Here is a 26037-nt window from a genome sequence, read left to right on the forward strand (position 1 = left end):
ACCAAAAGCACTATGTGTGAGCCTGGTACCAAGGCAATGAGAACAGCAATGAGAGGATAGAGAGAGAAAAAAAAAAAAAACCTCAAAAAAAAAAAAAAAAAAAAAAAAAAAAAAAAAGGAAGTTCTACAATCAAAAGAATTTGTGACAATGCTGTGACAATAACCATGCAGTGTAATATTATTATAAATATTTTAATTTTAAACACATGGTTAATTCTGTAAATAAATTTGTTCAATCTTTTGGATGAAGAATATCTTAAAATTGACTACAATCCAGTTTCTCCCAAAATGTTTAGGAACTAAAAGATGTTAATATGTACAAAAAAATGGTACATTTACTGTGAAAATATATTCTGGAGCAGTGGTAGTTTGATGAAAAATCTTTACAATTTACTTAAAAAAATCTTCTGATTTTCTAAACAAGGTTCAGAGAGAAAACATGAAAGAATGCATTGTTCAGGATCAATGTTACATAACTATTGCCCTGAATAAATATGTTCTTAATTTCTTTCAAGATTTAGGAATCACTAAGTCCTATTATTTAGAAATAAATACTCTAAAACAAATCTTACCACTGGGCATTCCCATAATAAAGCATCCTCTATTTTTTCTGATTTGGAACATTTTGGCATTTCATAAAGTTTTCTTGGTTCTGATGCAACACTAAGAAAAAAGAAAAATAAATCATTACAAAATAGTGTTTTCTCAGGTCTGAGTGGCTATTTTCAATTTTTGAGACATGAAATACCAAAATAGAATTTGTTATTTTTTTTTCTTATTCTTTTTTCTTCAAATATAAGGAATCAAATTGAGGACCTCTTCACTCAATGGAAGTCATATACTCTACCTCTGCCCTATATCCCCAGATGACCTTTCTCATAGAATTTGGTCTATTTTTTAAATCTTTACTGATGCATGAAATATATAATGAAAATGGGGTTACTTCTCCAAGATGACTCCTAGGGACCAGGGAGATAGAGCAAATGGTTTCACATAGTCTAGTATATCTGAGTTACTATGCTCAATTCCTGATAACTCTTGGCCCCAGAGCACTTATACGTAAAACTCTGGTACTCCTCAAGCACTGCTGGGCCTGAGTACCAATCCTGAATTAGACCTGCATAGCCAGGACTGACCCTGAGTTCCCCAAACTCCCTATTAAAAATAATCCTTGGGGGATAGCGAGTAAGGTACTTATCTTACATTCAGCTAACCCAGGTTTATTCCCAGGCACCCTATATGGTCCCTTGTGTCTCTCCAGGAGAGATTCCTGAGCATAGAGCAGCCAGAAGTAAGCCCTGGGCACTATCAGGTGGGGGCCATTGCCAAAAACAATTCCTGGCTTCCTGGCACCCATCTGAATACATGCCTTTAATTTAGAAAGCACAAGTTTAAACCCCAGTATTGCTTAATCCATGGTCCCTCAAGCAGTGCTAAATGAGTGACCTCTGAGCAAGGAGCTGTGAGTACACCATAGTATCACTAGTTGTAGAAAAAAAAAAGTTTAATGTGTATCTAACAAGAGTGCCAAAATATGTGACAAGATATATGTATACCACAAGATAAATAGACAATCCAAAATAAGCTCTATCAGTACTGAGATATGGAGAAAACAGCGTTTGCATATGTAAACTGAACAGTACTATCAGTCCAGTGGATATGAGCAGGTCTTTTCAAATGAACATGAAACACAAAAACAGATCATACTGAAGTATTCAATACACCATAAAATTGAAAAGACTATAAGCTTTACAGTTTGTTCTCATATCACAATGGAATTTAATTAGTCAAAACCAATAAAGTTGCTAGAGGGGCTGGAGTTATAATATAGCAGGGAGGGCATTTGCTTTGTACTCGGTGGACCCAGGTTTAATCCCCAGCATCTTATATGGTTTCCTGAGCCTGCAAGGAATGATTCCTGCATGTAGAGCCCAGAGTAATCCCTGAGCACTGATAGGTGTAGCTGGAAAAAACTTGCTAGAAAATTTTTTCAATATTTAGAAATTAAATAGCACACTTCAAGTTAAGATTTGAGGGCCAAAGAGATAGTACAGTAGATAAGATGCTTGCCTTGCACTTAGCTGTTGAAATTTCATCCCCAGCACCACATATTGTCTCTCGAGCATCATCAAGAATAAGCTACACTGACAACTATCATGAGAATGGTAGTTAGTGAGAGAAATAGAATGCCTGTCTCGAATACAGGCAGGGGGTGGTAGAAAAGGGAAATGGGGGCATTGGTGGTGAAAATATTGCAGTGGTGAAGAGGGGTGTCCATTTTTATAACTGTAATCATGGTACTTAAATAAAGGTAGTAATTTTTAAAAAGTAAAGAAAAGAAAGAATAAGCTGAGTACAGCCAAGTGTGACTCCTCCCCTCAACCCTCCAAAAAAGAAAGAAAACTAAATTAAGACCTTAGATCCAAGGAGTCTCAAGAGAAATTTCAAAGAACAAAATAAAGAATAAGTGAGTTTATGAATCTATATTTGTGGGATACAGCAAAAACAATGTCTACAGGGAAATATACAGCACTAAGTGCATCTATTAGAGAGGTGTTTCTGGGTTGAATACAAACAGACATACGGATAGTGGCATGCTCCAGTTCTGTGACCCTTCCCAGATACCTGGGCCTTTGTTTCTTTTTTCAGCTCACTGCTTCTAAACGATACTATTTTATAATTAACTAGTAACCTACTAAGAAACAGGTCACAAAGAAACATATTATGCAATTTGAAATGTCCAGAATAGGTGAATTTTTAGAAAGTAGACTAGCAATTACTTAGGACTGAGGGTAATGAAGGTATTAGGTGACAGCTAAAGGGAACATGGGATTTTTTTAATTGGGGGAGGGATAAAGCCACACTGAGTGATGCTCAGGATCTAGTCCTGGCTCAGTGCTTAGCAGTGATCCCTGGAGGGGCTCAAGGAAAAACAGGCAATGCCAGGGATTCAACCAGGAAAAACTGTATAGCCTTGTCGCCTATACAACCTCTTCTAACCCAAGATTTCTTTCAGAAGTGATGAAAATAGTATTGAATATTTTTAAATATTATAAAATCCGTTCAGTGATGACTGCTTAATTTTTGTAGTAATTTCATTTTCAATAAACTAAACAATTACTGAATTGCGTACTTTACATACGTGAGTTGTATGGCACACAACTCAAGAAAAAAAGAGAGTGGGAAAGAAAAAAGAGAGAATCATAGTCTAGGGCAGCTCACAAAGCAAAGGACTGCCCACACTTTGTCCAGAACAAGTCCACTCTATCCTGCACTGCAAGGAGCATCAAGCAGAGCACACAGCCCACAGTAGCCCACTGAGTATGCAAAGTATAGTCCCAAAGGGAACAAATACTTTTTTGAGGACAGGGGATATGGGGAAGGAACATGGGGGAGTGTGTGGGGAACGGATATGAAGGTAGGGTGTGTGTGTGTGTGTGTGTGTGTGTGTGTGTGTGTGTGTGTGTGTGTGTGTGTGTGTGTGTGTGTGTGTAAAACCACCAGGCTATGCTCACTTATTCTTGGCTTTGTGCTCAGGTATTACTCCTGATGCCAGGGATTGATCCTTGGTCAGCAATTGTGCAAGGCAAGCACCCTACTTGCCGTACTTTCTCTCCGACCCCATTGCCAATATATATTTTTTGTGAACCAATACTTTAAAAAATATTTAAATATGACATGTTTTAGGTGAATCTGGAAAATATTCTGAAAGAAATGAGTCAGAGGGAGAGGGAAGATCCAGAATGATCTCACTCAAATGTGAGATATAAAGAAAACACAGTAGGGGACTAACTAAGCCCAAAGGCAACAGATACAAAGAAATGGTCCTTAGTAATAAAGGTTCTGGGGGGTGAGGATTGGAGAATTAGAGGAGGGACATATAAGACAAGGATCAAGTGAAGTGGTCACTCTGAACCAAGACTAGGTGCTGAAAGGAGGTACAGTGACATGCATGATAGCTTTTCAGTAAAGATTATTTATAAACCATAGTGCCTAAAGGGAGGGGCATAAAAGAAAAAACAAAAAAAATTACTTTCATAGAGGCAGTCTGGGGGAGGGTGCGGGAGGAAAACTGCAGATATTGGTGTTGGAACATTGTACATATGAAGCTCAATCATGAAATACTGCAACTTTGTAATTCACGGTGATACAATAAAATTTTTTAAAATAAAATTTGGAGTGGGGGGTGGAGCGATAGCACAGCGCTAGGACACTTGTCTTTCATGCAGCTGACCCAGGATGGACCTGGGTTCAATCCCCAGCGTCCCATATAGTCCCCCAAGCCATGAGTAACCCTTGAGTGTCATCGGGTATGGCTCAAATACCAAAAAAAAAAAAAAAAAAATTTTTTTTTAAAATACTTAGCAAAGGTGTAAAGGAAACTGGGATAAATCCAATGTGACAAAATCTTTATAGCTAAGTAATGAATATCCTGGGATTCGTAATGATATTCTCTAATTAACCAAGTTAATTTTCTTTGATTCAACGAAAAGGACAACTACTTCCAAAACACAGAAATCTTTTTCTAAAGCATTTAATTAGACACCTAGCTTTCTTTACTCTGATAGGCCTTTAAGTAGAATACAATTCTATACAGTACTCCAAGCAAGCTATTATTTTCCCTGCATTATTTTACTTTAAATGACCATTTACAAAGGTGAAAGACACAACTTTCACAAGTTTTACCACTTACTCTTAATTTGGATTTATTTTTCTATTTCACTAGCCTCTAGTACAAGCATGTCGTCAATGCCATTTATATGAAATTAGTTAACATAGGTACATAACTGCAAAAAAAATTTCACCAAACTGATACCTGCTGATACAGCACCGATAATGATCAAAATATATTCTTCCTCTTTCATAGGCTATAGGTGACTTGGAATGAGTCGTCCAAACATTCTTAAATTTAGTGCTTTCCTGAAAGATACAAGAGGAATCTTAGTTTATAAGGAAATCACTCAAGTCTCTCCTGGGCACCCATTTTCAATTGAGTGTTATTTCAATGTATGATTTTCAAGATAATATTTTGTAGTTAAATAAAACTAGAGCATCCATATTCTTCCGCACTTCCCAGTTGGCTTTAAAGAGAGCCATCAACGATTTTTAAAAGATTTGCTTGCCCCTGAGCACAGAGCCAGCACTTCCGGGCTATGTGTAGTCCACACTCTCCCTTCATTGTAGTAAAGATCAAATTAAACGATTGCTTGTAGGTGGACCAAAACAACTTTTAAAACTTAGAAGCATCTGACAGCCCTAATAAAACAAAACAAAACAATTTACTAAATAATTTACTAAAGCTATTTACTAAAGCCCAGGTTCAGGGCAAGGATCCCAATCACCTGGGACCCCATAAGGAACTGCGCCCTGGCAGTAGGCAGGGCCAGGCACCCTTCCTTCGCCCCGCTCGCGGTCGCTGGCCATCACCTGGCACACGAGCGAGCGCAGGATGCCCAGGTTCGTCCTTTGGACCACGCCTGCGTCGCGGGAAAAGAAGCCCAGGGTCCGCAGACTCAGCCGGCTGCACAAGTTGGGCTTCCGAATTGGACCCATGGACGCACGGGCGAGAGTAGGGTTGGCTGAGGCAAAAAAGAGAGGGGTGTACCCCTCACTCTCAGGTAGCAACAGTGGGCCCAAGTCCTCTGGAGGGCACCGAAAATGGGGAGGCTACCAAATGGAGGAGGAAAAGATAAGCCTCTCGGCCGCCGGTCCCTTAAGCGTCTTCCGGCTGTGGACCTGTTTGCGGTTCCTCTGTCGCTCACGTCGCGTACGGCCTGCCGCAAGCGCCCGTTCCTCTTCGGGAAATGTAGTTCCCAGCGTCCTCTATGGGCGGGTGGGTAGCTGAGTCCTAGAACTACATTTCCCAGCACGCAAAGGGGCAGAGAGTTTGGTCTAGGCCACGCCCCTATCACGCCTTTCCTCCGGGTCCGGGCGGAGGCTTTGACGAACCTTTCCGGGTGCGCGCGCGCTGGCTGCTCTCGGGAGGCGAGCCTGGGGGCGCTGTGCTGCCGCTTAGCATTCTCGGCTCCTGTTGTGCTTTTCGGGTGCTTTGCTTCCCCATCTCCCCCCAAGACTCTCAAACCCCCTTCCTTTCTACTCTGGCCGGCCCGAAAAGGTGCGGTCTCGAGTGTCACCTCACCCAAAGCAGCGTCCAGTGCGAAAGGTACGCCCCGCCGCTCTCCCCTTCAGTTGCAACGTGGATTAGGTAGACTGTAGGGATCTGAGAACACGAGGCTTTCGCTTTATTAGTTAGTTAATGGTGAAAGGTGCTGGCTTCCCCCCACCAAAAATGGGGTGAATGATTCATTCCCAGATGCACGCCACGCCTCAGTGTGGCTAGTGTTGGTTGCTCTAATTGCTACAATTTCTTTCCACCGAACCCCCTTAGAGGGATAAATAATATGAATTATTTACATTTTTAGTAGACTGCCTAAGATATTCCAAGTTGATTCCTTTTAAGTGAAAGACAAGTTTGTTAACTGACCCGGCCTGCAAGGCGTTAGTTAGGTTCTTCCTAGCAAGTCATGGGTTGTGCCATCAAGCTTCCACATCCAGACAGGTGTCCTGGCCTTCTCTGTCCCTTGAGGGCGGAGTCTGATCTCCCACGTGGGTTGTATTAAGCTGCCTGTATTACCGAGCGCTTCATCTGACAATCAAAAAGAACACTGCTGGAGGTGTCGGGGGTGTCACTGCTTTCTTTGGGTCACAGTTTTAAGTGTTGAGTAAAAGTTTGCCCTGTGTGTTTTTCACCCTGCTGAATTTCCTGCAGGGCCTAGACTTAATTGCTGATTTCTCATGACTTTATTTTCAGCATACTATGCAAAGCTTTGTGTATTTTTGGAGAGCTCTATAGTGGTTAATTTTGTAATTCATGAATGCAGCTGACACTGAGAAAACTGGGGCCCAGAAAAGATAACTGGGTTTTCTTTGGCTGAAATGAAAATCAAATCATTGTGGAATTGTATTCCTTTCTCTCTTCTCCATTCCCCCACCCTTGTTTGTCTTGTTGTTGTTTTTCCTCACCAAGTCACCAGAAAGACAGTTATCCCATATGTCCTTCCCTTTCTCCACAGCCAAGTCATTTTGAGCCTACTCTTTTTTACCCCTCTCCACTTCTCATCCCCTGCGTGTCATTAAGCGCCTGGCCATTTTATCACATTATCTCAAGTAGCCTCCATTTTGTCTTACTTGAATACTTTCATATCCAACTCTCCACAGGGCTGCCAGAGTAATTTCTCCAAAGCACAAAACTGTCGTTTCCTTATTAAAATCCTCCAGCGACTCCCAATCAACCATAGCAAAGTATCTCCAATTGGAGTAGATACCCAGGATTCCCTATTGTTGGTTTATTGTGGGGCTGTTAAATATGTGCAAATATAAAATTATATAAACTCCGTTGTCTGTTTTATACAACTATAACAACATTAATGTGTTAAATGAAGCAAAGCTCTAAAACCAGTAGATTCAATTGATATGTACAAATGAAGCAAAACTCTAAAACCAGTAGATTCCAATGAATCTGTATTCATTATGACTCGAGATAAAATTTGCTGAACATCTTACCCGAACATGCACTGTCCTTGATTGTCCAGTAAGGCCTGTCCTTAGTACCTTTGTGTTGAGAAGTTGTTCAATTCATATTTTCTGTTTGTCCCCTGCCTCACTTTTTTATTTAAACTGCTGCAAAGCCTTTTGCTCATCTCTGTGATGTCATTTGACCTTCATTTGGCAATTTAATGTCTCAACTCCTTTCTCATTAACCTGTGTTAGTAACAAATGGTACCCAGTTGCTAGCCAATGTGCTCCTAAACATGAACTTAAGTGCAATCTTTTGAATAGAGTCAGTTCTAACAAGTGGTTATCCTATTGATCCATTGTACTCTTTGGTTAGATTTGTTTAAATTTTTATAAAATTGAAAATAGGGGCTGGAGCGGTGGCTCAGGGAGTAAGGCATCTGCCTTGCCTGCACTAGCCTAGGACGGACTGAGTTAGATCCCCCAGGGTCCCATATGGTCCCCCAAGCCAGGAGCGATTTCTGAGCACATAGCCAGGAGTAACCTCTGGGCATCATTGGGTGTGGCCCAAAAACCAAATAAAATAAAATAAAATAAAATTTGAAAAGAAAATGTCCAAGAGAAATCTCATAATCTTAATACAGCATGTGGGAATTACAAGGGGAGGTCTTATAGGGGACAAAATCTGAATCCTTGAGGGTAGAATACAGAGTACTTTATTATCTGTATCCTAGCCACATTTCTTTATCCATTTTTCTAATGGGTCTGACATAATAACCACTTGCTCAACTCGGTGAGTCTTTACCCTTCAAATTTTCTTTGGTGTGCCCTTCCTCTATCTTACCTGTTTATACCAAGATCAGATATCCCAACCCTCCTAGACACTTAACGGCTACTCACTTTACTCAGTCTTTCCTGGTCTAATAGGATACTTTGTGTATGTTGGTTGTGGCACATTATTAGAATTTTCATTTGTCCGTCTTCCCAACATAGTGATTTTAGAATAATCCATGTATTCATTAAACAGATATGTGCATTAATCACATTTTAGGCAGTGTACCAAGGTACATTGAGTGGACTACCCCAAAACAAGATGCGTACATATAATTTATTATCAGTAATTAAGAAAATTTAAGTAGATACAGAATATCTTCCTTTATTCTGTATACCAATAGAAAACTAAAGTATTTATAAGATACAATAACTTAAAAATTAATCACTATGAGTTACGAAGTTGTGAAAATATTAGTCATTGGGTTTCAGTTGTACAGTGTTCCAACATCAATTTTTTCACTATTGCCCACTTTCTTCTCTAAGTTTTTCAAGTTTCAAACCCACCCTCCAGCCTGCCTCTGTGATAGGAACTTACTCTTTTTAGGCTCTGTGGTTTGCAATAATGTTACTGATAGGGTATCACACAAATCATTCCTTTCATAGTGGTCTCTTTTCTGACCTAACCTCCTTCCCTCTGTATTGTCAAGTCCTACTAAGGACCTGCTATTAATTTTTGTTGTCTTTGGGCTTTAGTTATTACTCTAATATGCTTCTTTATATTTCACATGAATGAGATCATTCTTTGTCCCTTTCCCTCTGACTCATTGCCCTTAGCATGATGCTTTCTAGATGCATCTATGAAATCAGCAAATTGCATGACTTTATTTTTACTTACAGCTGAGTAGTTTAAGTAGTATTGTGTATATATACATACATATATATGTATGTGTATACACACACACACACAATAGCTTTTTTATTCAGTCGTCTGCTCAGGGCACTTGGGTTTTTTCCACTTTGGCTATTGTGATAGTACTGCACTGAACATAGAAGTGCAGATCTCTTTCTGCATTGTGTTTTTTTAGTCCTTGATGTATATTCCCAGAATGGAATTGCTGTGTAATATGGAAGTTCAATTCCTAGTTTTTTTTTTAAGCAGTGTCATAGTATCTTCCAAAAAAGGTGGACCAGTTGAAACTTCGACCAGCAGTGAATGGTGTCCCCCCCACTTTTTTTTTACCCATATCTGAACCAACACTGGTTATTGTTCTTTTTGACAAGGGTCAGTCTTGCTATTATGAGGTGATATATCATTGTTTTGACTTGCATTTTACTGATGATTAGTGATATGGAACATTTTTTCTATGTTTTTTTTGTCCATTTGTATTTCTTCTTTAAGGAAGTTTCTATTCACCTTTTCTCCCCATTTTTTGATGGGCTTGGATTTTTCCTTTTTTTATTTTCTTCTGGTGGGTGGTGGTTTTTAATTGGTGGTGTTGGTGGTGGTGGTGATGGATTTTTTTTCTTTTCTTTTTTTTAATTTTTAATTTTTAATTATGAGAAAAATGATGCAAAGAGGACAAGGTAAAGTTACAGTGAAAGGACAGTTGCCCATAAACAGAGTTCTCAGAAGAAATCCCCTTGCTGACACCTAGATATTGAACTTACAGTAAAAGAACATTAAGAAAAATAAGGCAGAACCCATGTACAACTACTTTGTCCACAAGTCTCCAGATTGTAGTACATTATAACATTTCTTAGCAGTACACAAAGCAACCTAAAGCCATGAGATTTATGTGACTCCTTAAACATTGAAGGCATATATTTTTATATTTTCTCCAGATTGTAGTACATTATAACATTTCTTAGCAGTACACAAAGCAACCTAAAGCCATGAGATTTATGTGACTCCTTAAACATTGAAGGCATATATTTTTATATTTTCATGTGCATACATATTAGTTTAAGTTAACATCAAAAGTTTTATTTTTTTAAGGGTTAGTCAAAAGGGCACAGTAAAAATGGTGTTAGAGTGGCAAATATTGTTTGCATAGGCCCACCAAAATAGGGGGACATGGAAAGGAAAAGCCTTGATCTAAATACAAGGAGACCACTACTCCTGAAGTTTCCTGGCATAAGACCAACTCTAGGCTCCAGGCAAACTAGTTTATTCAATCCAAGTCATTGTCTGTAGTGCCAATACAGTTTTTTTTTTTTTTTTTTGGTTTTATGGGCCACACCCAGTAACGCTCAGGGGTTACTCCTGGCTATGCACTCAGAAGTTGCTCCTGGCTTGGGGGACCATATGGGACACCGGGGGATCGAACCGCGGTCCGTCCAAGGCTAGCGCAGGCAAGGCAGGCACCTTACCTTTAGCGCCACCGCCCGGCCCCAGTTTTATTTTTCACGTAGTCCTATTGTTGGCATCAGGTTTCTGTATTAAAAATCCTGGAATCTGCACATCCTACATTGAAGTCAGGCTGGTGTGGAGTATCCTCTAGTTTCACCTCACAATTAAGGGGTAATACAGAAAGCCCTATCCAGTAAGCTGGTCATTGTTGTTGTTAAGTTTTCTCAGTGTTAAGGGAAGTCTCTTTTGAGTAGGTCAATGTCAGAGCAGCAGTAGGGTCTTCCCTGGTAGAGGATTGCCTCCAGGTGGTGTTATAGACAACCTTGGATGTTTTGTAGATGTCTTCTCTAGATCAGGGGTGAATGGAGAATGCCCATTCTTCTGAGGCCTGTGCCAGGTCTTTATGTCAATGTTCAGGGTGTAAGGTCTCATTGCACTAAAAGATTTGTGTGTTCCTATCTCTATTAGATAAGAACTTACTTGTATGTATAGTATTTTCCCGTTTTAGTGTGCCTATGCAAACAAGAAAAAAAGCCACGTGGCGTTATCAGAGTATATGGGGGCGTAAGAACACATCCAACAATACCCATGACTTGGTTCAAACATAAGCATTAAACTGAGGGATTCTTTCACACCAAATTCCATATTGAGCAGTTCACAGAGAGAAGATAAAAAAAGGGGGGGGATCGTCACTGTATAAGAGAATATTCAGCAAAAGTTATAGCCGTCAAAAAAACACACATAAAATGTTGAAAAGACATACGTGTACTTTCTATGCCTTTTGGAATAGTTGGGTGGGTGTTAACTCCAGGGCATCACTTTGATCTGTGATTTAGACCTCTACAGTACTTAAGTTAAAAAGGGTAAATGAGGAGTAATGATGATAGGGGTTAAGAGAGTTAAAGAGAAAAATGATCTTTTGTAGGGGTGTGCGAAAGGGCAGAGTACAAAATGGACATTCTGCATACATAAAAACATAATTTAATGATAGTGAGTGCTATTAATGTACTTGGTTACCCAAGTCCCGCACCCCCCACTAGGCCTGGTTAAGAAGGCTTCTGGCATGGCAGAGTCCTGCCGAACTCCATGCTGCTAGACTCCAGGCTCCCAGGAAGGAAAGAGATCTTTCAAGAAGCTGGGAGGCCGGAAGTTCAGAGCCCCACCCAGACCCTCCTTAAGGAGACGAATGGGGGAAAGTCTAGGGTAACTTCAAGCTCCGCCAAGGGACCCAACTTGCTGGCTTGCCCAGGCATGTGGCCCGGAGAAGCCCTGGAGATCTGGAGCAAGGCGGTAGAGGGGTGCTGGGGTTACCCAAGTCCTGCACCCCCCCCCCCAGGCCTGGTTAAGAAGGCCTCCGGCAGGGCGGAGGCCTGCGGAACCCCATGCTGCTAGACTCCAGGCTCCCAGGAAGGAAAGAGATCTTTCAAGAAGCTGGGAGGCCGGAAGTTCAGAGCCCCACCCAGACCCTCCTTAAGGAGACGAATGGGGGAAAGTCTAGGGTAACTTCAAGCTCCGCCAAGGGACCCAACTCGCTGGCTTGCCCAGGCATGTGGCCCGGAAAGCCCTGGAGATCTGGAGCAAGGCGGTAGAGGGGTGCTGGGGTTACCCAAGTCCTGCACCCCCCCCCCAGGCCTGGTTAAGAAGGCCTCCGGCAGGGCGGAGGCCTGCGGAACCCCATGCTGCTAGACTCCCCGGATTTTTTTTTTCTTAAAAATTCCTACTGGTGCTTTATATATCTTGGATATTAACCATTTATTAATAGTGAAAAATAATTTCACAGAGACTCTTAGCTGCCTTTGTAGTTTGGTCATTCGCCCCTTAGAGGTGCCGAAACAATTATCTCTGTGTAGTCCTATTTGTTTCCACTTGCTTCCACTTGCTTATTTAGTGGCATGACATCCTTTAAATGCCTCTAGCTTCAGTGTCTTGAAAAATTATGCTTATGTTTTTCTCTGTGTACCTATGGATTAAGTCATGATATTGAGATCTTTTATCCATTTACACTTAACTTTTATGCATGGCATTAGAAAGAGGTTTCTTTCTTTTTTTTTTTCTTTTTTTTTTTGCATGTGGCCTACCAGTTTTCCCAGCACCACTTATTGAAGAGGCTTTCCTTGCCTACTTCATATTTTTTACTCCTTTATCTAAGATTAACTGACCATGTACCTGAGGATCTGTTTCAGGATTTTCAATAGTTCCACTGATATGAGGGTTTTTATTTTTTGCCTTTTGGATAAAAGGCAAAAGGGACTACTTCTGACTCTACACCCCAGAATTATTACTCTTGGTAGTTCATGAAGGATACTGTTTATCAAAGCCAGGTTGGCTGTGTGCAAGCCTTACATGCTGTACTATTGCCCTGGTCCCAAGGGTTTGTTTTTATTCCAGTACCATGTTGTTTCAGTTACTACTGCTTTGTAGCACACTTTGAAGTTGGAGAAAATGATGCCTCCTATTTTCTTTTTCACAAGAATTGCTAGGGCTGGGGCTGGAGAGATATCATAGCAGTAGGGCATTTGCCTTAGACGCAGAAGGACAGTGGCTTGAATCCTGGCATCCCATATGGTCCCCCGAGCCTGCCAGGAGCGATTTCTGAATGTAGAGGAAGGAGTAACCCCTGAGCGCCACTGGGTGTGGCCCAAAAAACAAACAAACAAACAAACAAAAAGAATTGCTAGGGCTATTTGTCATGGTGGGGTTTGTTGTTTCATGTGAATTTCAGGAGCTTTTGATTTATTTCTTTGAAAAAAAAAATCATGAGTATGTTTATAGGGATTACATTGACTTTTTATTATGCTTTGGAGAGTATTGCCATTTTGGTAATGCTAATTCTGATCTTTGTGAGGGACTGTATTTTCATATCTCTGTGCCTTCTTTTATTTCTTGAAGAAGTATTATATATATTTTCTTTTTGGTTTTATGGTTTTTGGGCCACAACCGGTGATGCTCAGGGGTGAATCCTGGCTATGCGCTCAGAAAAAGTGTTGCATTAAATAAATAATGACGGGGCTGGATGGCGATGGATGGAGGCCTTTGTGCTTAGGCCCCAGCCACGTGGCTTCATCCCCATCCAGCTGGCGGATTCCAGGCCCAGGTAATCGGCGTAATCAAGACTCACTCACAGGCGTCAGGAAGCAACTTTATTCAAGCCCTAGCCACCACATGTGTGTGGCCTATGTCATAACCTTTCAAGCATACCAATATTTTGCTAGCCCTGCATCTTATCTTCTGTTAGCCATCTTTCCTTTGGGCTCCATGCTGGTCAAAGACCACAACACAGAAACCCAGAAGCCAGAGCGCACAGCAGCGCAGAAAGGGCAAAGAGCCAAAAAGGCCACAATTCCCTTGATTCAAGCCTTATTTAACATTTCCCAGACCCCTCCCAGGAATGGGAGGGGCTCGCAGGTAAAGTTACACCTACTATCCGGTTCCCAAGACCCCTCCCAGAAATGGGTGGGTCTAGGGTCTTAAATAGGTACACCCACATTTCCTCCTTTTCTTAATATTTTTATGCACCAACGTAATAGAGTGAAAATTAATATACCAGCCCTTTTCAAAAACATATTTTTGCAAAATATACTTTACACCTGTAACCTAAAACTCTATTAATGCTTTTTTACCAAGCACTATTTCGGAACTTTCATGTTCCTATACTTTTAAACTATATTGGGGGAACTTTATTGTTCCTATACCTTTCCTATACACAAGTACTTCAGCATACATGCATAACATACATTTTAAAAACAGGCTAAGTACATTAAAATACACAGTAAAACATTTTGCAATTGAAAATATTAACTTTGAAAGACAACAAAACACATTTAAATCATAAAGAAAATGACTAAGACAAAGATGCAGGTGGTTAGAAATTAGATGTTAAACTGTATTACCTCCCTTTTATTTTTATTTTTTAACCACTAACTAACTAAAACTTATCCCATAAAAAAGCTCCTGCTCAGGGGTCCATATGGGATGCTGGGGATCCAGCCCAGGTCCGTCCTGGGTCAGCCACTTGCAAGGCAAACTCCCTACCACTGTACTATCACTCCAGCCCCATGATGTAGTATTATATATTCCTTGTATAAGTCTTTTTACCTCTTTTGTTGGGCTTATTCCTAGGTACCTGTATTTTTTTTTGTTGTTGTTGTTGTTTTCGTTTTTGTTTTTGGGCCATACCCGGTGATGCTCAGGGGTTACTCCTGGCTATGTGCTCAGAAACATGAGCTTGGGGGACATATAGGACGCTGTGGATAGAACCCAGGTCCCTCCTGGGTCATCCGAGTGCAAGGTAAACACTTTACCTCTACACTCTCAATCTGGCCCCCTAGGTACCTGATTTTATTTATTTTATTTTATTTTATTTATTTATTTATTTATTTTTTGTTTTTTTTGGGGGGGCCACACTCGGTGGTGCTCAGGGGTTACTCCTGGCTGTCTGCTCAGAAATAGCTCCTGGCAGGCATGGGGGACCATATGGGACACCGGGATTTGAACCAACCACCTTTGGTCCTGGATCGGCTGCTTGCAAGGCAAACGCCTCTGTGCTATCTCTCCGGGACCCTAGGTACCTGATTTTATAAGTCACATTGTAAATGGGATTAAAAAAAAAATCTCTGGAGCCGGAGAGATAGCATGGAGGTAGGGCGTTTGTCTTGCATGCAGAAGGATGGTGGTTAGAATCCCAGCATCCCATACGGTTCCCTGAGCCTGCCAGGAGCGATTTCTGAGCATAGAGCCAGGAGTAACCCCTGAGCACTGCTGTGTGTGACCCCAAAACAAAACAAAACAAAACAAAACAAAACAAAAAATATATATATATATTTAGAATAGTAGAGTTGTGTAGACACATCAGTAGTACACAGGGCCAACTCTTGGCTCTGTGTTCAAGTATCCCTCTTTGTGTTAAGGAGACCACCTGGGGCTCATGGGATTGCATGTAGGTTGGCTGCATACTAGGCAAGTGCCTTGCTTATTGTACTATCTTGTTCACATTTACTTTATTTTTAAAAGCATAGTACCTGAGAGAGAGAACAGAAGGTAAGGCACTTGCTTTGCATGTAGCTATGTGTGCACAACACTGGTTTTTTTTTTTTTTTTTTTTTTTTTTGGTCACACCCGGCAGCACTCAGGAGGTACTCCTGGCTCTAGGCTCAGAAATTGCTCTTGGCAGGCTTGGAGACCATATGGAATGCTGGGATTTAAACCACCATCCTTCTGCATGCAAGGCAAATGCCCTACCTCCATGCTATCTCTCCAGCCCCAACACTGTTTTAAATTCTAGTATCACATGTGGTTCATTGAGCATCGCCTGGAGTCATTCCTGACTACAGAACCAGGAATGGTCTGTCACATGTGGTCTAAGCCCTCCACCTCCCAAAAACATAATATAACTCAGTATTTAAAGTATACAATTGTTAAACTTGAAATTTGTTCTATGGACAAGAAATTGAGCCAAACATACCAGAAAATCATTTTTTCAATATGCAATTATTTTCATGCAGGTTCTGTTAAGAATTATTTTGACTGAGGAATTAGTATGAGAGGATAATGAGATTCCTGTATGTGGAAGGAGATAGATAAGTAAAAATATATATGTTTATATATATACATATAAGAAATACATATATCAAGTGCTTTCTCTGCATCTATTGATATGATCATATAGTTTTTATTTTTCTTTTTGTTTATATCATTTATTATGTTGATTGATTTACAGATGTTAAACCATCCTTGCATTCCTGGGATGAAACCTACTTGGTCGTGGTGAATGACCATCTTGATGAGACATTGGATCCTGTTTGCCAGAATTTTGTTGAGGATCTTTGCATCTGTATTCATCAGGGATATTAGTCTGTAGTTTTTTTTTTTTTTTTTTTTTTTTTTACAGCATCTCTGTCTGGTTTTGGTATCAAGGTGATGCTAGCTTCGTAAAAACTGTTTGGGAGTGTTCCTGATTCTTCAATTTCATGAAAAGAGCCTGCAGAGGATTGGTAGAGGTTATTCTTGAAAGGTTTGAAAGAATTCGTTAGTGAATCCATCTGGGCCTGGGCTTTTGTTTTTGGAAAGACTCTTGATGACCATTTTAATTTCCCTCAGTAATGATGTGTCTGTGTTGGCCGCGTACAGGGCAAATGCTGTCTTACTGCTGTGCTCAGGTACCTGAAAAGTGGACTTTGGACCACTCCACTGAATAAGGAAGGTAATGCATTCACAGGAGCAGAGGTTGAATAATTCAGGCATTGGGAGACTTTATTTTTTTGAAATATTTAATTATAACACCATGACTTGCCAATTTATTTATGATCAGTAGTTTAGGCATTAATCCCACCACCAGTGGGATTTGAGCCTTGCAGGCTCAAACAAATTTGTTTCATATTGTTTTTTATGATCAAAGGCAAATGGAAATATAAAAACTTAGATCAATAATTGGTAACAGTTGTTATATCCCTCAATAGTGTTACAAAAGTCATTGTCCAAGGATTTACTGGGCCATGGTTAGTGCTAATTGAGCCTTCTGCATTACTGTTGAGGCTCATTGAGCTTGGTGGTCTTCTATGCAATTTTTCTGTCAAATTTGCTGTAATCCTACTGAGCTGACAATATTAAGAAATTTCGGGGTGGGGGCTGGAGAGATAGCATGGAGGTGAGGCATTTGCCTTGCATGCAGAGGAATCCTAGCATCCCATATCCCTGAGCCTGCCAGGAGCGATTTCTGAGCGTGGAGCCAGGAGTAACCCCTGAGCGCTGCCAGGTGTGACCCAAAAACCAAAAAAAAAAAAAAAGAAAGAAAGAAAGAAGGAAGGAAGGAAGGAAGGAAGGAAGGAAGGAAGGAAGGAGGGAGGGAGGGAGGGAGGGAGGGAGGGAGGGAGAGAGAGAGAGAGAGAGAGAGAGAGAGAGAGAGAGAGAGAGAGAAAGAAAGAGAAAGAAAGAAAGAAAGAAAGAAAGAAAGAAAGAAAGAAAGAAAGAAAGAAAGAAAGAAAGAAAGAAAGAAAGAAAGAAAGAAAGAAAGAAAAAAAGAAAGAAAGAAAGAAATTTTGAGGTGTCAGGTGGTCGCATATGTGACTATATTGTCCAAGATCTATAGATTTGGAACAATCTGGTGGTTTGGCAGCTTGACAAGTTTCAGTTGTGGAGCTGGGCTCTTTCTCTTGGAAGGTGTCAGGTGTGGTTGCAGGCTGATGTGCCTTCAAGCAGAAAGGGCAGTCTGCCTCCCCATTCAGAGAAGGCTCCAGAGTTGTCAGCTCTGACCATTCTATTTGGGAAGATTCAGCAGCCATCATGATCTTTTGGAGCTTAGCTGTGGAGTTGGGCTGTTTTTGTGCCAAGAAGATGGCAGGTGTGGACAGGGAGTACTGTGGTGGTGTGTATGTTTGGGGATCTTGCTGGGGGGGGGGGCTTGCTAAAATTCTGAGAATGCCCCAAAGTTTTCTGCCTACATACTAGTACCACCTGGGAAGATTCAGCTGCTCATATTTTGTAAGTTCTGTTTTGGGTTGGGCTCTTTCTATCAAGTGTGGTTGTCAGGTGTGCCTTCAGGCAAAAAGTGGAATCTGCGCAGTCTCCCTCTCCCTTCCATTCTGAGAAGACCCTAGAGTGGTCAGCCTGGACTAGTCTACCTGGGAAGAGTTGGCAGCCATCATGGTTTTTTGGAGCTTAGTTGTGAAGCTGGGCTGTATTTTTCTGCCTGGAAGATGGAGGGCGTGGGTGGAGGCTGCTGGATTTTCTGCTGGTGGAGGTGGGGGCCTGCGTGGGTGGAGAGATTTGGCAATCTGGTATGGGAATACTTTAATGAAGAATCCACAATAATAACAACCTTGATCCTAATTGTAAGAAAACCAGTGTGGCTTTTCAATTTGCATGAGTGAAATAGACGTGAAGACATGAAAAGAGATATGAAGGGGCCGGAGAGATAACATGGAGGTAAAACATTTGCCTTTCAGGCAGAAGGACAGTGGTTTGAATCCTGGCATCCCATATGCTCCCCCGAGCCTGCCAGGAGCGATTTCTGAGTGTAGAGCCAGGAGTAATCCCTGAGCGCTGCTGGGTGGGACCCAAAAACCAAAAACCAAAAAAAAAAAAAAAAAGAGAGAGAGAGAAATGAAGTTAATATTGAGCATATCAATTTTTGGATATCATTATTTTGTGTGAGGAGAAAGCCCTTCTTTGAAGAAAGAAAATGAGATGCTCTGGTTTATGTTATGATAGACCAATATGATAGTGTGGAGACTGTATTATAGGGGTCAAGGATGGACAGCTAGACAGGTGACTGTAAGAGATGATAGTGCTTGAACTAATGTGGTAGCAGGAGAGATGGAAATAATTGAATGTATTCAGGATATATCTTAGAGGTAGATCAGGATCCATTTTGGAAATTGAGTTGATAGGACATCTAAAGTAGTGGATATTACAGATGAAGAAAAGATTTAAGTGGGAGCATCATAAAGCAGAACCACAAATAAACATCCATTTACTCTGTTAAACAAATGGAAGCTAGAAACTGACTCACAGTGTGATGTAAATGAGATAATGCCAAGATTTTATTAAATGTATGATTAGCATTATAGAAGCTGATATGTAGGAATATTGTAGTTTATCCTATGGCTGGGGATTGTGACAAGAGGGATATAAAAGCAGGTCCCAGTAGATAGGCATCAAAGCACGTGGGACCATGATACTATGCTTGAAGAAATTCTAATGATGGAACTTTTCTTTTAGAAATAGTTGAGGACTGGAGCAATATTATGGTGGATAGAGTGCTTGCATTGCATGTGACTGACTCAAGTTTGATCTCCAACATCCCATATAGTTCCCTGAGCATGTTCAGGAATAATTCTGGAGTGTAGAGGCAGGAGTATACCCTGAGGACCAACGGGTGTGGCCAAAAATCCCCCTTCCCCAAAAGAAATAGTTGAATTCAGCATCAGGAACAGGAGTTAGAACCCACGTAGCATTTAGTTATAATGGTGGTCCAAGTAAGAGTCACTTTTGGTAATTTGTTTTCATATTAGTAAGATTTTGAGTACAAGTTTGGTAGTTTCCACTTTCACAAATATTTCACATCCCGTTTGGAGCAGCCCCCAGAACAAACAAGGAGAGCCGTTCCCAACTGCTCTTAGGGTTTATTACCATTTCTGCTTAGGAATCGCTCCTGGCAGGCTTGGGGAACTATAGTGAGTACTGGGGAACAAACCCAGGTCAGTGCATTCAAGGCAAGATCCCTAACTGTGGTATTATTACTCTAGTATCTTACATACATTTTTGAAGTTTTTTAAGTTACACACACAAAATAAAACTTACTGGAACTTTAATGGGTATGGCATTAAACTTATAAATTAATTCAAAGAGAACCACCATCTTTACCATATAATATTATCTTATCTTTGAAGATAATGTCTCTCCAATTACTTAGTCTTTTTTTAATTTTTTTCAGAGAAGCTTTATAATTTGATTTCTTAAAGACTGTGCCTATTTTATAACTTCCTAAGAGAGTATAATTTTTATCAGTTTCAGAATGGAACATTTTAAAATATTCTTTATTTTATTTAATAGTTTTTAAAATTGAATCACTATGAGATACAGTTATAGAGTTGATCATATTGAGTTTCAGTTATACTATGTCCAACACCTATCCCTTCACCAGTATATAATAGATGGTACAATTTTTTTGAGGAGTACCTCCCCAACAATGCCAGTTCTGGTGCCTAACATGACCATACCTAGTTGTGCTGGAGTTAGAGGAGCATGTATATGGTTCTGGGGATCAAACTAATACACTTCAACATTTTTAGTTATCTCATTAACTCCTTAATGGTACGTTTTTAAATTAAATTTTGTAGTGATTTTTATAACTAATATATAAAATGTAATTAACTTTTTGTATATCAAGATTTTACTTAGCTAATCAACTATATCTTTAATAGTAATGAATGATCGTTTTTTGTTTTTGTTTTTTTTGGGTTTTGGGCCACACCCGGCGATGCTCAGGGGTTACTCCTGGCTGTCTGCTCAGAAATAGTTCCTGGTAGGCACGGGGGACCATATGGGACACCAGGATTTGAACCAACCACCTTTGGTCCTGGATCGGCTGCTTGCAAGGCAAACACCGCTGTGCTGTCTCTCCAGGCCCGATCGTTTGTAGTTTTTAGGATTTTTCTAGTAGATATTAATACCTTCAGGAAACAGCAAGTTTTATTGCTTCCTTCTCTGCTTTTTTTATCTTTCATTTCTCTTTCTTGCTGACTGACTGTTCTAAGGCAGTTGAATAGAGCCAGTAATTAATGATATCCTTATCTTACTCATGTTTATAAATAGAAATTTTGTAAAAATGGTTTTAAGAATAACATTGGAGGGCCGGAGAGATAGCATGAAGGTAGGGCGTTTGCCTTGCATGCAGAAGGACCGTGTTCGAATGCTGACATCTCTTATGGTTCCAAGCCTGCCAGAAGCAATTTCTGAGCATAGAGCCAAGAGTAAACCCTTGAGAGCTGCCAGGTGTGACCAAAATAATAATAATAATAATAATAATAATAATAATGATGATAACAACAACATTGGAGTTTTTGGGTAGCTTCTCTTTGTCACGTTATTGAAATTATTTTTTGTTCCCTAAAAGTCTTATTTTATTTTAATCATGAGTGGTTGAGTTCAAATTTACCAAATACTTAATCTGCTGAGGTGATCGTATATATTTTTAATTTTATCTGATGATGCATAAATATGAATTACATAAATATATCTTCTAATATTAAGTCTGATGAGCTTATTTAGACAACCTTTTTGTGATATATTTTGTACTTTTATACATTATGGGATTTGGTCTCAGTAGTCACTGAGGCCAACAGCTGGCCTCAGCACTCAGTCAGGTTTATGAACTTTTATTAGCTTTTTGTCTCTGAGGATTTTGCTGGAGGCTCAGTGATACATTTTTATTAAGTGCACTTTCCAACCTTTTGTGAGTATTTTATAGCAGGAAAGTCTGGGGGATATCAGGTTACCAGAATTCTGATCGTACTTTCCTATATTTTTAGTGTAAAAATTTCTGTTGTGATAAAATCACTATTTCTGTCTTCTTGTTTCCGTGCAAAATCTTCCTCTCTTGCTAAAAACAGCAGATAAGGCTCTTTAGTAGAAAGAACATCACACCAGGAGTCAAAAGGCACAAATTGTAGTGCCAGCATTACCACTCTGTGAGTTCTTGACCATCCCACTCATTCACTCTGAGTTTCATTCAATCATCGTCTAAGTGGAAACACTCAGGATTGAAGCAAGACTCTTAGATGAGGTTGTGGATATAAACATATTGTTGTGAGAGGAAAGTATAAAAGCAATGATGTAGAGTACATTTTCTGTTAGGAAAATGTAACAGAAACAGGAAGCTGACAGAAATTGGGAGGAGAATTGATTAGGTAACACAAAAGGTTTGTGTTTTCTAAGGGTGTTGAAACTATTTTGTATGATATTGTAGTGGTAGAGACTAGACACTAAGTGCAAAAATTAAACCTTAATGTTTGCAGATTCTTTTTAATAATTAAGGCAAACTGGGAATTCTAGGATGGAATAGACTTTGACAATAGAATCTAACTGTGCCACACAACGAAATGTTTGTTCTCCAGTATGCCTCAACCACCTCGTTCAAGCTTCTGGTTAGCACTGCAATTAAATGTAGCACCACAGTTGAAAGTGAGATCCCAAATCACTTCTTCAATGACTAAGGAATGGTAAGGGGGGAAGAATTATAATTGCTTTAAAGATATATGCAATTGTAGCAGTTAGCAAAAGGACTTCCACCACTGACTAGGAAATGAAGCTCATAACCACAGACCTTAATGAGATAACTATCTCTGACCCATGAAGAAGCAGAAAATTACCACTAGCTTCATTTAGTGCCAGCTAGGGAATTTTGGGGGGACTTTCCAACCTTTGTGCAAGTGTCTTTGGGCCCAGCATATCCCTGCTTTCCCTCTTGCTTCCTTATCATAATGAAATATCCTCTGGGAGGGGCAGAGATGCCATTTCCTTAAAGGATCCATAAGGAAACCTGACAGCCTTGCAGGTGCAAGAGGAAAACTGCTTCTGCATGCCCTGACATTAGCCCTTGCTCAAGATTCCTTTACCCTTTTAGTCTAGGAAATACACAAAGAAGTTTCCTCTGGGGTGGTGACTTGTTCCTATCTTTGGCTGTCTCCCTTTTGGCTTGAGGAAGAGTTCCCTTTTAGGTCTGGAGCGATATTACAGAGGTTAAAGCACTTGCCATGCACGAGGCTGTGCTTGTTTGCATTTGGTCCCCTGAGCACTGCCAGTTGTAGTCTCTAGGTACCACTCTGAAGTGTATACCACCCCAAAAGGAAAAATCCAAGTCCCGTTTCAATGGCAGCCTAGTTTTTGATCAGTGCTGCTGCTTTTCTATTTTAATCTAGAGTACATAAGGACCCACAGTACATATATGACCCACCCATGATATTTGATGGCTTAAATGGAACCCTCTTTTCTGGTGGCCCCTAGGAGAGAATGGATAGCAGGGACATTTGGAGCAATACCTGCCTTATTTGTCTGGACATTTTTGATGCAGGATCACCACCTGGTAGGTCTTGACTTGCTCCCTTTATATTTTCTTTTCTTTCTCTTCCTTATCAAATTGTCCCTGTTGTTTTAGAACTTCATATATCATAGTGAACCCTGATAGAGTTGGACAGAACTGTTCTTGGACAAGTTCACATGAATGATTTAGGGTCCTGAGGAGTCTATTTCTTGCCTGACCCAGCTAGATGGGCTAAGGATATGGATGGTGAGCAGTGAATTGCAATCTCTCTTGTTCTCACTTTTTGGTGAGAACACTATTTCATCTTTGTCAATTTCTTCCACACCACTCATTATTTCTTTATATTGTGCCCATGTTGTGGAGGCTGGCTTGTGTGTGTGTTTGTGTATGTGTGTGTGTTTGTGTTTGTGTGTGTGTGTGTGTGTGTGTGTGTGTATGTTTGGTTTTGGTTTGGGGGCTATATCCACCAAAGCTCAGGGATTACTCCTGGCTTTTCCCTTAGGAATTATTCCTGACAGTGCTCTGGGAACTATATGGACATCTGGGAATTGAACCCAGGTTGGCTGTGTCAAGGCACCACCCTACCCAGACTACTGTTGCTTTGGCCCCTAGTTGTATGATTATACCTCTATCCAGAGCAGATTGAATTTCATGTTGCTGTTGCCACTGTAACTGCTGCTTTCCTTTCTTCTGGTACCAGTTCCTGAATGACTCTTACGCTCATTTTATCTTCTTAGCCTGTCTTGAGCCATTTCATTTCTTGTGATTTTTGTCACCTTAAACAAGTGCATGTGCAGAATGAGCCCATCTTGATATGAAGTTGAGACCATCCAGGCCTCTCTGAGTACCCTTCTAGCCTGTCCTCTTTGTCTTTGCTGGATCTACTTGTCTCCTAAAACAACTCCCAATAGGGCAGCTGGATATCAGGAGCAAGCATCTGATTTTCAAGGTATTCTTGTGCAATACATTCTTTCATGCTCAAATGGATAATTGTTGGCAACTAATATGATAATCATGGGAAATGTACCAGGAACTCCAAGGATTTCAGCCTTTGTATGTCTTTTCACTAACCAGGATGATTTTCAGCAAGATGGCTTAATGAATAAGAAAGTAATTTTTATTGTAATGTTGTTGCCTGGCCCCATTACAAATTAGTTCAAGGAGAGCAGTAGCCATTGAATGAGTCTCTGAACCATAATGTCTTAATACTATCCTCCAACTAAGTCTTTTCTGACCATAGACTCCCCTGTGTTCGGGTTCAAATGGCCTTGTAACAGAACACAAAAAGAAAAGTCTCCTGCACATTTATTTGCCAAGCCTCAGTGGGCAGACTCTAAAGAATACAAATGTTTACATCAGTGTTTCCCAAGATGGGGGTCGGGCGTTGAGTGCTGGCTTGATTCAGAGGGGTATTAATAGCTTTCTATTTACTTAAAAAAGGTAGATGTCTGGGGTGTATGCTGAGTAACTTTTTTTTCTGCAAAGGGAGCAGTAAGCCAGATAAGGTTGAACACCTTTGTACAGAAATTTTCTGACTAAAGCCCCCTCCTTATACAACACTACATAACTTGCATATCTTCACCAAAACTTTCTCTGTCATCTCCCACACTCCTCTATCCTTTACTTCCTGTCCTCTTTCCTGAGGCCAAACTGGAAAATTCACCCATGGGTTTAAGATTTGAAACCAGAACAAGGCAGAAAGCTTGTGCCCTAGAGAGATGTGATAGGTAGAAGTCATGTTTCTTTACCCAAGATGAGGAGATGTTTGGGAGCTTTAGCAAAGATCCAGAAAAGCTTGGGATGAATCTATCATGCTTTATTTAACCTTATGATCTGGAAGGATGGGATTGTGGTCCTAAACCACTGCTACATTCGAGTGTGTTCTGAGAAGGTGAGGAAAATGGGGACAGTCTGATGGCAGCTTGCCTTGGGACAGTACAATCTGAAGATGAAAGGAGACTGTGCCCAAGCAGGAAGGCCTGTGGTAGGTCAAAAATTGCTTTTTGCATATTTTCTGAAGACCTGTCAGCTGCTTCAGGTAAAGAGTGCATTTTTCTTTTTTCTTTTTTTTATTTAAACAACTTTATTACATACATGATTGTGTTTGGGTTTCAGTCATGTAAAGAACACCACCCATCACCAGTGCAACATTCCCATCACCAATGTCCCAAATCTCCCTCCTCCCCACCCAACCCCCGCCTGTACTCTAGACAAGCTTTCTATTTCCCTCGTACATTCTCTTTATTAGGATAGTTCAAAACGTAGTTATTTCTCTAACTAAACTCATCCCTGTTTGTGGTGAGCTTCATAAGGTGAGCTGTAACTTCCAGCTCTTTTCTCTTTTGTGTCTGAAAGTTATTATTGCAAGAATGTCTTTCATTTTTCTTAAAACCCATAGATGAGTGAGACCATTCTGCGTCTTTCTCTCTCTCTCTGACTTATTTCACTCAGCATCATAGATTCCATGTACATCCATGTATAGGAAAATTTCATGACTTCATCTCTCCTGATGGCTGCATAATATTCCATTGTGTATATGTACCATACTTTCTTTAGCTATTCATCTGTTGAAGGGTATCTTGGCTGTTTCCAGAGTCTTGCTATGGTAAATAGTGCTGCAATGAATATAGGTGTAAGGAAGGGATTTTTGTGTTCCTAGGGTATATTCCTAGGAGTGGTATAGCTGGATCGTATGGGAGCTCAATTTCCAGTTTTTGCAGGAATCTCCATATAGCTTTCCATAAATGTTGAACTAGACGGCATTCCCACCAGCAGTGGATAAGAGTTCCTTTCTCTCCACATCCCCGCCAACACTGCTTATTCTCATTCTTTGTGATGTGTGCCAATCTCTGTGGTGTGA

At 40.4% G+C, this 26037-nt stretch overlaps 2 protein-coding genes across 2 annotated transcripts in view; one reads left to right on the plus strand and one right to left on the minus strand.

Annotated features, from left to right (window-relative positions):
* DCAF17 (DDB1 and CUL4 associated factor 17) overlaps positions 1-5584 on the minus strand; it is a 45936-nt gene extending 40352 nt beyond the window's left edge. The window contains exons 1-3 of the mRNA XM_049772876.1: positions 5428-5584; positions 4817-4920; positions 573-663 (exon numbers count right to left, since the gene is read on the minus strand). Coding sequence (XP_049628833.1) covers positions 573-663; positions 4817-4920; positions 5428-5553 — 321 coding nt within the window. The 5' untranslated portion in view covers positions 5554-5584. The remainder of the gene's footprint in view (positions 1-572; positions 664-4816; positions 4921-5427) is intronic.
* Positions 5585-5996: 412 nt separating this feature from the next.
* METTL8 (methyltransferase 8, methylcytidine) overlaps positions 5997-26037 on the plus strand; it is a 134705-nt gene continuing 114664 nt past the window's right edge. Inside the window, exon 1 of the mRNA XM_049773471.1 lies at positions 5997-6163. The gene's annotated coding sequence lies outside the window, so the exon portion shown is untranslated. The remainder of the gene's footprint in view (positions 6164-26037) is intronic.

The sequence above is a fragment of the Suncus etruscus genome, chromosome 5 (assembly GCF_024139225.1).
Source record: "Suncus etruscus isolate mSunEtr1 chromosome 5, mSunEtr1.pri.cur, whole genome shotgun sequence".
In the NCBI taxonomy this organism is placed as follows: Eukaryota; Metazoa; Chordata; class Mammalia; order Eulipotyphla; family Soricidae; genus Suncus; species Suncus etruscus.